This window comes from Pempheris klunzingeri, chromosome 21 (assembly GCF_042242105.1).
Source record: "Pempheris klunzingeri isolate RE-2024b chromosome 21, fPemKlu1.hap1, whole genome shotgun sequence".
NCBI lineage: Eukaryota > Metazoa > Chordata > Actinopteri > Acropomatiformes > Pempheridae > Pempheris > Pempheris klunzingeri.
Window position 1 is genome coordinate 14,388,908 of NC_092032.1, and position 15,686 is coordinate 14,404,593.

At 42.9% G+C, this 15,686-nt stretch overlaps 1 protein-coding gene across 1 annotated transcript in view; it reads left to right on the forward strand.

Annotated features, from left to right (window-relative positions):
- The first annotated feature begins 7,248 nt into the window (after positions 1–7,248).
- The window catches only part of plxdc2b (plexin domain containing 2b), an 82,779-nt gene continuing 74,341 nt past the window's right edge, over positions 7,249–15,686 (forward strand). Inside the window, exon 1 of the mRNA XM_070853190.1 lies at positions 7,249–7,482. Coding sequence (XP_070709291.1) covers positions 7,389–7,482 — 94 coding nt within the window. The 5' untranslated portion in view covers positions 7,249–7,388. The remainder of the gene's footprint in view (positions 7,483–15,686) is intronic.

The following is a 15,686-nucleotide window of genomic DNA, read 5'->3' on the forward strand; positions in this document are numbered from 1 at the left end:
TTTGTTTGTTATTCCACATAACAGTTGGAAAAGTCAATCATGATGGAGAAAATAAAACTAAACTCCTGCTAAGGCTAACTAGCTTAGCAGAGGAGCAGTAACTGCCATCTTTGTTTTTTACTTTTACTTCAATCTCCATAGTTTTATCTATTCTTGATTTGAGTGTACTAACAGCAAAAACTGAGATATGTTTATTCTCTGTAAATAAATAAACAAAATACTAGTTCAAGTGGACAAGAAAGATGAAATAGCTCATTTTAATTGCATTTTCCTCTGAGGATTGTCCAAAGGTAGAATGCAGTTACATAGTTCTTAATCGGTCTGAACATGTATAATAAGAAGGCAATTATTCATTCAAGCCTATAAAAATGAAAGCAAAGTTTCTCAACTTCACTGCTTCTGTATTTACTGCTCCCTGCCTTTGTAAAGCAGTGTTGGATAAACATTTATCTCCTCAAACAGCTGTAACATTTTCAGCGTATTCATCATGTAAATTAATCAAGCAAATCCTGACTGATTATGTAGAAATTGTACAAACATCTGTGTTACAAATGTGTAGCATTCTGGTCATTCATATTTGTTTACTTTGTGTTTTATTATTGGTACCATTATTAACAATTGCGAAGCCAACACTCCTATAGAAAGGCACCTCTCTACTCCCTCTGTGAATCACCAGAAACACCAACTCAGCCTTTTCACAGCCTCTACATCAATGTTTGTTTGTCTCAAGCCTGTGACATTTGACCAAACAAAACTACAATCAATGGCCAACACAAAAACCTTTTCCCCTAACATGCCACCACACACACACACAAACAATGTCGCCTTCCACTCGCCTTGCCTAGCTTGCACTCACTCACATGATCGCCTGCTGACTGAGAATTTGCAGCCATCAATGTGTTTTGTCCCGGCCCAACGTTTCTTTTTCTGGTAGCTTCGTTATTTGTGCTGTTGAATAGCGCACAGGAGAGTTACCAGCCTTTGTCCTTGTGTTGTTGGTAAAGCAACATTAGTCAGCTTTTCTCACCACGGCTATTGTTGTCACAGTTTTGTTAATCACAGAGTGGAGTCCAACTAAAGGTCACTGTTTTGTTTGTGTACCACTCGGCTCCGAGAGGCTCATGTAATGAAAATGCTCCTCAGGAGTTCAGCAATGACAGCCTTTAAGGACTCCTGTCAAAATAACGGTTGACTCTTACTTCATTTACATAACTACTCAGCTGAGTCCTCTCCCATCCTGGGCTGTCAACCTTACTCCTCCTGACTGGGGTTACCAAAGCAGGCCTCTCAGGTCAAGCTGAAATTTGCCCCCTTTCCCTCTAATAAAAGCTCCCAATTCTCCCATAATCTCTGGCTGAGTGCAGAGGGCAATGCCTGTTTCCTCCGACTGTTCTCCAGAAAAACACCTCAGGTCTCTGCCTCTGAAGGAGCTTGGATCTTGTGTGATTTTTGGGCTGTAAAACTGTTTTATCTACGTCTTATTTGCCTCCTGTGTTGTACAGAAAAGGTTCATTATGACTTGTAAGAAACTGCGAGGGGTCTTTTATTCACCTTGTACAGCCAATTACATCCTATTCTGATGTGCCGTAAATATTGACCTCTCCGTAATGCTCCGCTGCAGTCCCTCATTGTGTGCTGATGCTTGATTAGGTTTCTGAATGCTAGACAGAGAAGTCAATGTATAATCAAACATTGCTGAATTAATATGATTTTAAAGTCATGAGATACACAAATGAGGCCTTAGAGAAGGATTAAGTAGATATAGACAGACTCTGCAGAGTCATTTATTACGCCACCGATTGGAAATATAATGAATTACTCAAGGGAGTTTGATCAATATGTGATTACTGGTAAGAAAGCTCAGTAGTTTTCACATGTGTGAGATGTTCCTCAGATCTGCTGGAGAAAGCATGTTGTTGCCTTGTTGGATAAAGCGCACTGCATTGCTCCTGTCCCTTGTTGAAGTTGTTACAGTCCTCATGTTGGCCTTCATCTATGAAGTAAAACCCTCTGCAGTTTGAGCGAGTAATTGACCACACAGCTTTCTGTTTGACTGGAGATGTTCAATGACGATTTAAAAAATGGTTAAATGGGAAGAAATCAGTTGGAAATGTACAGCAACATTTTAATGTAGCAAAAGAGAAAGAGTGGCTATGTTAGCATCTTTATAAGCGTAGATAGAACAAAATGCCCCAAAGTCGAGAACCCGGGGAGTCAATTGAGCTCATGTTTCTAGCCACTGAATAAATATAAGACCAATAATCATTTTCTTTAAGCTCTGTTTTTGGTCTCCACCAACCCCCTAGGGCAACATCTGGCTCTTTACCCGCTAAATGCTCCACTATGTTCACCAGCCAGTCTCTATATGTGTCTGGAAGGAGTAAAAGGAGTAAAGTTACCAGTTGTAAAACCAAAACAATGAGCTGAAAGCATAGACTGTGTAAGAAGTGGACATAGCCACCATGGCCATCGCCATCTTGTTTTTTTGGAACCAGAAGTGATGTTCATTCCACGAAGCACGCCTCTGTTTGGTTAGTCACAGCATAGCCCCGCCCTAAAGCATGTCCTGCTTTATCGTCTATTTTCTTTCCAAAATTTACTAAATGAACATCATGCTGTGTTGAAGAAGACTTGAAACTAGCAACTGAGATCATAAACTCATTGGGAAAGTGTTTACTGAGGTAATAAATCTAGTGAGAAGTAGGGTCATTTTCTCACTGACTTCCATTCATTCTGACTTTGTTTTTGCAACCTGCAGAGTCTCCCCCTGCTGGTCATGAGAAAGAATGCAGGTTTAAGGCATTTTCCAATTGGCTTCACTTTTCAGACTCAGAAGCTACACCCATTTCTTTTCTACAGTCTGTGACTGAGATGCTTTATTGCCTGTAGAACTGAAGGCAAGTGTGGAGTTCACATTATATGGAGTCATTTGATCCATTGATGATGTATAAACACAGTGATTATAGCAGCATTAAAGAGCGGCATCCAACAACAAATTGTTTAAAGGGATCACAGGCAGAATTAAATATAATGATGGGCTGAATATGATAAGGTTAGAAGAGAAGGACATTTTGTATTTCAAGTTTATTCATGCGCAGCCAACCCTAATTTACCAGCTAAAAAAAAGCACGTTTTTGCAGTCATTTGTTTCACCACTATAATAAACCTGTGCAAAACAGCAAACCTCTTCCAAGCTTCCACTCAAAGCAAAGCTAAGTGATTGTGTGCTTTCAGGTCTTGTTAACATTATTGGGAAAGTAATGGAAAGACAGAAACAGAGCTGAGCTTGTTCTCCTCCGTGTGTTTCAGTTTGCCACACCGCCTCTCAGTTCTCTGTTTATTAAGTGGCCAGCCATCATAAATGCTGTGGTGACAGGCTGCTCTGCAAGTCAGCAAGTGGGACCCAAATCTACACACAAACACTCTTTGGAAAAGTTACACTTGCCACCACCCTCAGATTTTAGTGCCTTGATGTCACTGGAAGCCTCCCATATTGCTTCATTAATTTCATCACCGACGTTTTGATGCTCTTTAAGGTCACCCTGGGGAGACCGACTGCGGTATGGTCTCCAGCCAAGCAAAAGTTCATGGCATCTATGACTGATCCTGCTTTACGTCACACGGGGAAGGAGCTGGGGTAAGGTTTTGTGAGAGAGGGAGAAAGAAAGGCTTAAAGACAGTTTAAAGAGACACGGCGAGAGGATGCTTTGAGAGAAATGGATTAAGAGGGAGATTTTGAGAGTGGTCATCTGAGGACTAGCCTGGCTTCTTTTTGCTGGAGTTGTGGGACAAGGTGATTAGAGCAGCAGACTGCATGGGGAGCTGTGGCCACTGAGTCTCAGCTGCTGTGATGATTAAAGTGCTTGGAAAGAGTTGTAGAGAGAGAAAAGAAGGATGGAGGAGACAGGACTGCTTTCCCAGCCTCAGGACTAAATCACATTTCAACCTGATACTGGGCTGCATGATCTGATTGAAAGATGCTTTATGGCTTAAATGGCCGCTCTGCATTTGTCAACAACAATCTACTTTTATGGGTGAAATGCATCACTAAGTGGCATATCTTTATTACTATATGAGAGACATTGTTTGTGTTTGCTGTACAGATGCTTGATATACGTCCCTTTAGGTACACAAGAGGCATGTGTTGATCGAATGATGCTGAGGGTGATTCAGATTTATGTGAGAATGTGGCTTTGACACCATTGTGGACAGGCGCTGTCGGCACATATTTATTTGAGTCTTATGGTCTTAACAACATCTCCGAGAGCTGTTTTAGACGGAAGTAAGGATGAGAAGAGCACGTCAAAAAATGGCTCTCACTGCTCTCTCACCTCCTCTGTTTCTGAAATGTGGGCAGTTTTTTTTTTCACACATCCCTAAAATGCTCTGACAAATAACAGATCTTAAGAGATCTTTATTTTGACAATATGTTTCCTCATTCTTAGATCTTTTTAGATGCTTGTTCACAGATTTTCAATAAAAGGGAAAATATCTGTGTATGAATGAACATAGCAGAGTGTCAGTCAGGAATATAACAACCATGTTAATGGGCCTTATTAAGGGCAAAAAATCGTTAAAACTACAACATGAAAAAGTTAATATTGATGATTCTGTAACTCATACTACTATTATTGTTATTTATTTTACTTTTACTTGGGCAGTAATTTGGGAATAATATTCTATCTTTTGGAAACTGCAGTTCTCATAATTTGGTGACTGTGAACAGGAAGTATAATAATGTTGCCATGTTCAACTTGAGCCCTGATTTTTCTTTTTGGCCATATTAGTTTACATTTTGGCACAATTAAAAGTATGCTGAATTAATTATTAGTCGTTCCCATTTGCAGTGTGCTGGTGGATGTCCAGACAAATATCACTGGATTACTTTTATACTGAAGAAAACTTAAAAACATGATTATTTTCAGGCACGTTTTGGAGGTATAGGAATTTTAATACTAGATTTTTGTGACATGTTGATTTTACTATGAGTTATTGCTGCACCATCTCTGTTGCTATGTCATTTTCTTGAAATCGCTAACTTTGTTTATCATGAATAAATACAAAAAATGCTTAAAAAGAAGGAGGTTTTTGTTTAAAAAAAAAAAAAAAAAAAGAGTAACATTCATGTCCTTGCACCATCACTGTCACTCATCTGGTCTGGCACAAAGCAGCTGTATCCATTTTGTTTCAGAACCAAGACCCTCACTCCTGTACCCACTTTGTTGGCAGTCTGTAAAGATAATTGGACAGATGACTTTCATTGGCTGGTGAAGATAATCAAGGTAATGACTAATTACTGACAAAGCTTTAGAAGTAATTGCTATTTATTGATCTGTTTTCATTTGGGCGCCAGGCTGGTGTGCTGCGAGACATTCATGGAATATTTCTGCCCTCAGGTTTGATGACTTTTATTACCTTTTGAACCACTAAAACAGTTTGGAAATCCATTCACTTATACTTTAAATGTTCAATATGCATGTACACCAGCCAAGCACATTATCAAACTGGTCCTTTATGTAAGAGTTTCCTCTCCACGTTAAGCTTTTCCATGACTTGTGGTGCAGCTCCTGAATTCCCACAGTGAGAGTCTTAATTGGAACAAGCATGCGGTCCGACTTATCCTTCCTGTGCACGATGGACACAAACTAGGAAATGAGGAGGAAAAAGTATGGCTAGTCATCCTGAGTGAAGAGAGAGCTGCCTCGGAAAAAAAAAGAAGAAGAAATGTTCCCTCATGTGAGAAGTATCCAAGTTCTCCAACTTCCAAATGTCTACGCAGAAAAGTGAAAACACACAACCATTGAAGGGAAAGAGTTATGTCCTCTTAGAGTTATTGCTACGTCGTTCGCTCTTCTTCTTTGGTTTTGGGCTTGTGTCACATCACTAGAAATGAGTCATTTCTTAAAATTCCTATCCATCCATTAACTTTATTGTCATGTTGTGGGCCCTGGAGTCCTCAGACCCTCTTTAGCAGCTCAAAAAAGTTTTATCAGTTTTACTCTTTACAGAAAACTGCACTTCATTTCTATTAGTCATAAAACATGGTTGAATGCAATAGATTTCCATGTGCTCTATATAAGTGATTGGTATTGGCAGTACTTTGTATGCAGCTCTACTCCTCCCAAATGCCAAATACATCTCTCTGTATATCTGTCGCTGGATTTTTAAGAGATGTCAGACCTCTCTGGGAGCCAACTGACCCCCAAACACCACAAGTAACACCACTATGTAGGACAACATTTCTCTGTCTGTAAATGAGTTTTTAGCAAACAAAAGGAACATATATTTGTTAATGCATAGTAAATATAACATATAAAAGATGAGATATGCCTTTATTTAATGTCGTAACAAGGCTTTATGAACTTTTGCTCGTAGTTTTTCCCCACATACTGGGTTTAGAAAGGTTAAAAGAAACTATTTAGAGCAAAAAATATATATTTTGACACATGTAGCACAGCAGAGGGGCTTGTGGGAAGAAAAGCCATCAGTCATCGAAGCAGAGTGGTGAATATATTAGGGCCTAAGTTGCACCTGTAGAGGGCGCCCTCCAGATTCAATCACCTGGCTGCTGCAAAGGTGAGAGGGTGGATAGATAGATAGATAGATAGATAGATAGATAGATAGATAGATAGATAGATAGATAGATAGATAGATAGATAGATAGATAGATAGATAGATAGGCCCACAGCCTGGAGCTCTGCACCTCTCCACATCACTCAGACGCTGCCTGTCATGTTGACACGGTGCAGATAATATCTGAGGGGGCAAAGTCTGACTCTCTCTCCGGCAGCTGGAGAGACGCTTTGTGTGTGTTTGCCTCCTCGTGCTCTTCTGCACAAAGCGAGCATCAAGCGGAGGAAGAGGAGCCATTGGCTCCGAGGAGTCGATGACGGAGGGAGCGCACTGTGTCTTCTCCAGGAGCGCATTAGCCCACTCTCTCTCTCTCTCTCTCTCTCTCTCTCTCTCTCTCTCTCACACACACACACACACACAAGCTGCGCCTCCGTTCAGTGGGATGAGACCGGTGTGTCGGACTGGGATGAGCATTTAAGCGGAGAACTTTTTTTTTTCCTTCTTTCCCTGCTGTTATTATTATTTTGGTTTATTTCGGAGGTGGAGACCTGTTAGGACGAGCGCGTTTCCTCCCCAGGAGCGCGCAGTGTGGCACACGCTGGAACAAAAACAGCTCAGTGCAGCGAGTGCAGCGCAGGCAGGTTTCCGTTTTAAAAGCAGCAGGAGAAGCAGGAGAGTTACGGAGTCCGCGGGGGGAAGCGGCGTCGGTGCACCAGAAAGACGGAGACCTCTCTAAAAAAAAAAAAAAAAAAAAAAGAAGAAGAAGAAGAAGAAGAAAAAAAAGGCGAATATTGAGAAGAAATCTAAACTTGGATATGGCGGGTGTGAAGAGGATCGACCTTCTCGTTGGAGTTGTTTTAGTTTTGCAGTGTGTGGGGAATGCCCAAGCCGAGATCACAGCCAGTGACGGTAAGAAGAAGCACCTTAAGCATCAAGCAGACCCGCTCGGACCGAGCTGAGGTCCGGCTCTTATTGCTCAGGTCTAATGCGTCTGCAGGGGGGAAACTATCAGACAGGTGGAGTGCGGTTTGCTTTTGCACAGACTTTGTTTCATGCTCATATTGCATCCTTTGTTGCTCTATTTATCACACGTAAAGGCAGAGATTCTGTGTGTGCAAGAAAAAGAGAAGACAAGGCTGTTTCTCTTCCAATATCTTGTTTTTCAGGATTAATCTATGTAGTTAAGGCTGTCATGACCTACTAACTTCCTTTTTCTGTCTAGATCAAAGACTTTCTTTTATTCTAATTATGATATTTGCACAAATAGAGCTAACTGCCTTGCTTTTTTCATCTTTGCTCATGCATGATCCCCCAGGCTGAGATGATTATTACTGTATACTGTACAGTAACACAGTCAAAGCTTTCAGTCCAGGGTGTGGAAATCTCAACCTACCTCTGAAACTGTCTCTTTCTGTGTTTTCTGACGTTTATATGTGAGATTTCCCTCTAACCTGGAAGTGTCGTCCCTCTGCAACTTTTAGCTGATGTGAGATCAGTGACCACTGGCTAGTGCAGGTGCTTTCTGTGTAGAAGTCCTGCAGAGGAAATGCTGGATATCTGCGCCTGCATGCACTGCCCCTCTTGATGTCCTTGATTGTAAGACACAGTCAACACAGGAGGGGTGAGGACTCCAGTGTGAACAATATCCCTACTGTAAAGCCACAGCGTGTGCACTAAAACTCCCCTAATCTCAAATCTAGTCCATCCCATACCCTGCACACACACACACACACACACACACACACACACACACACACACACACACACACACACACACACACACAGTCCACCCTCCGACAGACGGTGGAATAAGTTCATGCCAACGCCGGTTCTGTTCACACAGGCGAGCTCTTGTTTCCCAGGGCTTTTATTGCTGGCAGTGGATTTTCATCACGTATCAGATAGTGGTTAGAGAAATGTTCGGCTGCTGACAGTGACTGTAAATTAAACCCATGTGTGTGTGTGTGTGTGTGTGTGTGTGTGTGTGTGTGTGTGTGTGGAGACCACAGAGTTACTGGAATGTATGGCTGTGTTTGGGAGAGAGAGATGCTATCAGCTGTGTGCGACCAGTCACACACACACACACACACACACACACACACACACACACACTTCACACAATCGTATTCAGTCTTATTTATGAATTCAATCAATCTGCTGGGCTGGTGCTGCACTCTGGCTCATTTGACATCGGTGCTTTACAGAACACAATAGTTTCCTAATGTTTTCTAAGGAGGCTTTTTTTTTTAGAGGTTGTAGATTGAGGAAATCTCCAAAACACTCAACATCCTTATACAAAAAGAGCATTTTTCCCTCTCAGAATGCTTCATCACTCCATCTCCTCCTCGATCTGGACACATCTAGTATGTAGGACAGTATTTTTAGACATCTGGGTGAGGTGCTTCCCTTGTCGGAGACTGACCTCGGCTCTTGTGCTGCTGGAAGGAGCAGACCCTGTCCTTCCTCAGATGGGATTTTATTAATAGAGCACAGGTGGACTCCTCCGCTCTGTGGAAGTCTATTGGGAAGATATGGTGCACCATTAACTGTCAGAAAGGCTTTCAGACTCTCTGAGAGTGTCGCAGCAGCTCAAGCAGGGCTTGAGATGTGAAGGCTGGTTTTGAGGCATTCATTCCTCTCTTTACATTTATTAGTTAGATGAGTTGTGGAGCACATCTGGGTGAAATTACACAACATCCTGTGAGCTTTTTTTCTTCTTTTTTTCAATAAGCTTTCAGTCTGTGATGGTTGTCCTGTGATACATTCACCAGTGGAGCACTCACAAAATTGGGGCTGATGTAGGGTTAATCTGCACTCTTCTCTCGGAGTGGAAAAAGAGATGTTCCACTAGAGTCTGGAGAGTGTCTGTGAAAGAGCGAGAGCGTGAGAGAGAAAGTCTTGCCTCGCGCAATAATGTGGTCTGGTTTAAAAGCCTGTGCTGAGGGCTGTTAATGTGCTAAGATTGTGGCTGTGTGTGGAATTTAATTCGTCGTGGATGCTCGGAGTTGGGTTTCTTTGCAGGCTTGGGGGACGCTGGTAGAGGGTTAAACCCGCTCACAGGCAACGATATTGACGTCTCCAGTTCCAATGCGCCGCTCCTCGTCCGTCATACTGCGATCATACCTCTGCAATCATACGAACACACAGTCTCAGAGACACAAAGGAGTGTGAGCTGCAGAGAAACATGCAGAGAAGCTCTTGAAGAGTTACGAGGGATGGGAACCATTTTGGCTCCAGTTCCAAGTTAGTAGACCACCTGGATTCCTTCAACCTTGCAGCCAATAAATCCCTTATGGAATCTCTCATTCACAATCTCTCTCTTGTTGGTCACTGTTATCTCTCTCTGACACTTCAGGTGTCTGCAAAGGAAAAAAAAAAGATGATGTATAGGAATGCATGCCAACTCACCAGTGTTGCATTTCCATCCACATGCTTTTAGTGGAATGGTTGAAAATTTGCAAGCTGAAATATCACAACTAGGTTTTATTGCATGGCTGAGGTGGAGAAGTCTGTTTCCATGTCGATATGTATTTCCCCTTAACCTGAACTCCACCTTAGCCCTAACTTACCCAACAACTTATCTCTGCTGAGCCTAAAAACGAACCCCAACAGTAGACTGTGGCACAAAAGCTGCACCAGTGCAGCAACAGTGAAAGATTTATTTAGATGATATTTGCTGAACAATAAACTAGAATTATTATTATTGGGACTATGCTGGTTTTACTTCATCTTTTATTGCTTCTGCAGCTGCACTGTTCTAGTCGCAGCACAAGGATAAATGAGTCAGGACAGAGTTAATAAATGTCAGAGCAGGGACAAAATATGTGGAGAAAGCCCTACACCCTTTCCCCACAGTATAAGAGGGATGATTCCTCACACAAACTGTCTGCTGAGAAGTTCCCTCCACAAAATGGGAGGTCCAGCTCAGTCTACTTTAGTGAGGAGATTGTAAGCCTTCTCGGAATCTCACCCCCGCCGGCCCTCCCTCCCTCCCTCCCACCGCCTCTCAGTCTTTCTGACATTGCACATTTCAGAAGAGACAGAATGAGCTAGCCTCTTTATTGGCCCTCTGAATGACCTGCTGAAAGGATCTGCCATGAATGGATGACGGGGGTGGGGTGGTATGAGGGGGCGAGAGACAAGGAGGGGCGGCGGCGACGGCGGCGGCTGGGGTTTATGTGCTGCCTTGTATGCAGCGACACAGGGCCATGCCATGCATTGCGGAGGCAGGGTCGTCCCCCTGTACCAGCATGCAACAGCAGCACCAGGCTCCTGCATTAGTCACGCCTGGCCCTTGTCACTGAGCTCCCTGGCCCTTTTACTCTGGGGAGAAGCTCAGCCTGACGGCTTGAGAGGGCTGGAGCGGCACACAGAGTTCAATAGGCTCAGAGACAAAGAGCAAAGAGGCCGCTAGTTAATGAAACCCAGCGCAGTTAAGCTCCTCTTTAGCTTTTTCTCATTGTCTTTCATGTGGTTCAAAAGCTCCTTCACTTCCAATTGTTGCAGTGCTCTGCCAGAGTTATCATGTCCTGGACTAATCACTCCCTGGCATTTTCTACTCTGTGTGATTTATTTAGTTTATTCAAAGCAGCAGAATTATGGATCTTGTCCGTCAAGGAAGTTTGAAAAGGTCAGAGGCAGGAGCAGGAGAATCGTGATGGTTGAAGCGGCCTCTGTACGAAGGGATTCAGATCTGAATGTCAGCAGTTCAGTGAGGGATAACAAGCATTTTCCGTTCATGATAAACATCCGTTTTCCACAGACGATTGCAAAGCTGCCAGTAGACCGCACTGTCGTCCACAGTCAGGCTGTTATCTGGTCCGCCTGTTGACTCGGCTTGGAGATGCCGCCAGAGGAGATGCTAGATCTTCAGCCGAGGAGTGAAATGAGTAAAATGGCTTTTATTCAACTGGATGAGGTTGCCCTTTCTTTTTGCCTGCAGGGGGGGAAGTTTTAGGGGATAACGAGGAGAAGGAGGGGCTTTAGAAAAGAGGCGATCCCCCCTCTTTGCTGACTAGCCTCAGTGTGCAAGAGAAAAGACTTTAAGCAGCATAATGACACATGTATTACACTCTAGAGTAAAGCGAGTCATAACTAACAGCATAGATTACAGGAGGAAATAAATGGTAGGAATATTAAAGGAAAATTATTTCACTATTCTGCAGTCATACATTGTCAAACTAATGCCCAGCAAGGAAGAGGAGTCTGCTTTATTTGTTTTTGTATCAGGTTATGTCCTGTAATCCATTTGATGTCCCAATTTGAGCATATCTAAACATGGTGTAGTTCACAACATGTAATTTGGTTGTATATACAGTAGCAAGATCTCAAATATGCCTGACAGTCTCAACTATCTGTGGTTTTGCTTTGTTTATTCATTTATACTCATTGAGACTGAGGGCACATACGACTTTAGATAAACCGGGAAATAGTGGTGGCCCAAACTCCTGAGTTGCAATGGCAACTGCTACAGGAAAAAAGGCAACAAAAGTGTCAAAAGAAAGGATTCAGGGAGTCGTTTTAATCATATTTTTTACTGAAAGAAACAGAAGATGAATAGAATACTCTATCAAACAACTGAGCAATCAGAAATGCAGGCCATGCTCCCTGTAGTGGGTTGTGCACATTGTTTCAAATGTTCCCTTAAAAGTCTTCTAATCTGGACCATGCTAGCACCAGTCACATGCACAATGTCTCCACCTCTTTGTCGAGTCTCGCTTGCATGCAGGTGACTGCTGGATATTTGAAGTACAGGTGAACATATTTTTCCACCCTGGCTCATTTGGCATTGGTGCAGGATCGTTCGAGTGACTCACTCATTAGATCAGAGCGAGCCTCAGAGGGGTGAAATCCTGGCACCTGTAAGCTTGATACACACCTGTAAGTGGCTGGCATTTGACGACAGAAAATTAAAGTTCACAGTGCTGAATTTTATGAGCAACATAGCATAAAATGGCTGGCTGGTTGGCACTCAGCTGTGTGGTCTCTAACAGGGGTTCCTGTTGGCTAAAACCTGTTAAAACATCTCAAAGAAGTAATGACTTGAAACACAGATGGAATGATTTCATGCTTGATACTCAGTAGACCTGTGAGGCATTTAGGTGCTTTATTTGTGTCTAATGAGAGAGCAATAAACAGAAATGAATTGCAGGTGTCACGCACATCTAAATAATGAATTTCTCCTTTCAAATTATGTTAGAAAACAGGACGTGATTTTTACTTCTATCAGACCCCTGCAGGTGCACATGCTGTAGCTGTGCATCTGTGCAATATGCTGTAGCATAAACCAGCCTGCCAGAAAGTGACAATTATGTACAGTCTCTGCCGCTTTTTCACACGGCGCCTGCACCGAAATGATGAGGAGAATCCAAAGATTCGGTGTGCTCGCGGGAAAAAAAAAGTTGAAAGAAGCGGCTCTCCAAAGGGGAACAAAGTGTTACATGCGTGGCTATCATGAAGGAGAGGAGCGAGCGTGGTGTTCCAGGCCGTCCAGGCATGCTGCAGGAAGATAAGGTGGCTGCCCGACAGAGGAGCCTGTCACCCCACCCTGAAGCAGGCTTCATATCCTGAGCCCAGCAGTGGGGCAGCGGCTTGGCTTTGTCCCACAAAAGCAAGTGTCACTCACAGGGTTTACGGCATGCTGCTACATGCCTTCGCCTACATGTGCAACTGTGTGTGAAAGTTTCTCTCTCACAGTCTCTCTCTCTGTCAGTTCCCATACAGATTCTTTCACTGCTGTTTTCTTGCTTTTACTGTTTATATTTTTGAATGCACACAGCGGCGGACCCATGAAGTAGCTGGAGGCAGGACCAGCATGTTGCTTTTAGGGCTGAGTTTCAAACCTCAGAGTCCAGACTGAAATTTGGTGCTGAACACTTGGTCATCAGATATCAAGGTCTGGTGGAAACACTTATTTTGTTTTAAGAAAAACAGGCTTTTGCAGGGTTTCTTTGCAAACAGGGTTATTGAATAAGTATTGTTTTGGTCCTAGTATTTCATATAGAAGTTTTGAATTGGCCATTCATTAAGACCTGGTTTAGTAACTGACTAGAGTTTGAAGGGTGGTGTCTTTTTTTAAGCTCGTCCAAATCCTGACATAAGCTGTTTTGCCTGAGACATGTTGCTTGTGGCTCAATCATCTTGTGTAATATCACGTATGTAGTCATCAAGTGTACATGTAAGAACACGTTTCTCTTTTTAAAATAAGTCAGCTGTGTGTTAACTAACGTTAGTTTAATTCGCTAGCTAGCTAAGGCAGATTAGATCTGCCAGCAACAGCTGTCATTCCATTTCAAAATCAGAAGCTGCGTTCGTCTTCCTCTGTCTAAAACGAAGGACCCATTGTTGCAAAAATTGCTGTTCATTTTCCGGCAGGAAATTTGTCGTCATCATCATTGTGAACTGCACGACGACGAACAGCTCAAAGAAGTAATTTTAATAAAAGGGAAGTGGGCAGACCATATTGGGCGACCATATTTTCAAACTCTCAAACAGGGACCCTAAAGTTTACTGCACGTTCAGGCACCATAAGTGCTTTCATCAGGGTGGGGGACCATGCTAATGGTAAATTGTCAAATTTTTTGTAGTAGCTGTGACTGATTTCCCTGTTTTTTTTGAGTCAGCAAATTGCAAAACAATGTTTGATTCATATGTTTGAGTGCAAACACATTTATCCTGACCCCAAGCCTAAGCTCAGATTGATCTGTTTATGGGTCTGTTTATCATGTTAATAGCACGCTCCCTCGAAAAGCCATCAAGTAGGGTTTTATTACATGCACCCTCCTCTAAATTAAAGCTGGTGTAACATGCAGCCATTGCTATGATTAGCCTGCTAATGCTGCACTCACTTGAGTATGTTGAAACAGTGTTTTGAACTGTGCCAAGTGAACCCTCGCAGACATTGATGTGTTTTCCTTGCAGCAAGTCCAACAGCGCTGCCTTTGTTAGTCTGCCTGGAAAATGTCTCCACGTCCCCTGTCCAGAAGTTTCTTTTTCCCCTACTAAACTCATCCTGACAAAGAACAAGTATGCCCCGCAGCAACGGCTTTTCACAGCACAACACGGGCTGCAAGACTTTGACGGACCAGAGTGTTTTTGGGTGAAAATGAAAAGATTTACAGCCACAAGTGTATTTGTGCGTGTGTAGACAGAGAATAGATTGTGACTGATGGCAGCATCAAAGCTGTCTTCTGTTTGCCATCTCACATCTATAAAATGGTTATTTCTGCTGTCGTGTGTCTTTCCCGGCGAACATATCTTGTTTTTTTTTTACACTTGGATGTTCTTTTTGGTTGGCTGAATGTTATTTGATGCCTTTAAATACTAAATATGCCACATAAATTGAAATTGACTCAGATTTATGAGCCCTGCAGCTTCAGGGAATTAAAATTGGACGTCTTCTGTCGCTGTATGTATTGGAGAGAGAACGGTCAATATTGTTCTACGGCTTGTGTTGGCTGCTTTTCTCCTCGAATGAGTCATGAAGATTCAACACAGTTCGTAATACATCTGTAAGGCCTTCCTGCTGGCCGTGCTCGGCTTTGCTGTTCATCGCCTGACCCTCAGGGAATCAGGACTGCCAGGAATGGGAGGATAAAGGACTCTTCCCAGAAACAAGCAAAGGTTTCTGGAGGTCAGGGGGATCTCTGCTCGGAGCATGCAGTTTTGGACAAACTTGTTCCAGTGTCTCCCAGCTGTCAACCTCCTAACTGAGCGCTGAGCTCATCCTGAAGCTGTAAACAGGAGGCCAGTTGTTAGCTCATTCATGAGAACTGCACATTTTCATCTCTGTCCTGTTTACCACTTTTTTTACTTCCTCTGACTTGATCAAACATGCTTGATTAAACAAAAGTGAGCCAAACCCAAAAAAAAAAAAATCAACAAGTGATTCTGGTAAATGAGGTTTAGTCTGTGCCAGGTGTTCAGGTTTCTGTGTCTTTGCCAGTCCTTACTAGCTGGGAGTTTCTCCCAGAGCTCAGCACAGAGCCTGGAACAAAGGCCTGCTTTCAGTCTTTGTCGCGATGAATCGCAAGGTGTAACAGCAGCCTTTGTATGTCTGTGCTGTATAGGAGGCAGAGAAAGTGGGAAGCTCTGCCCAGGTAACCAGACACTCT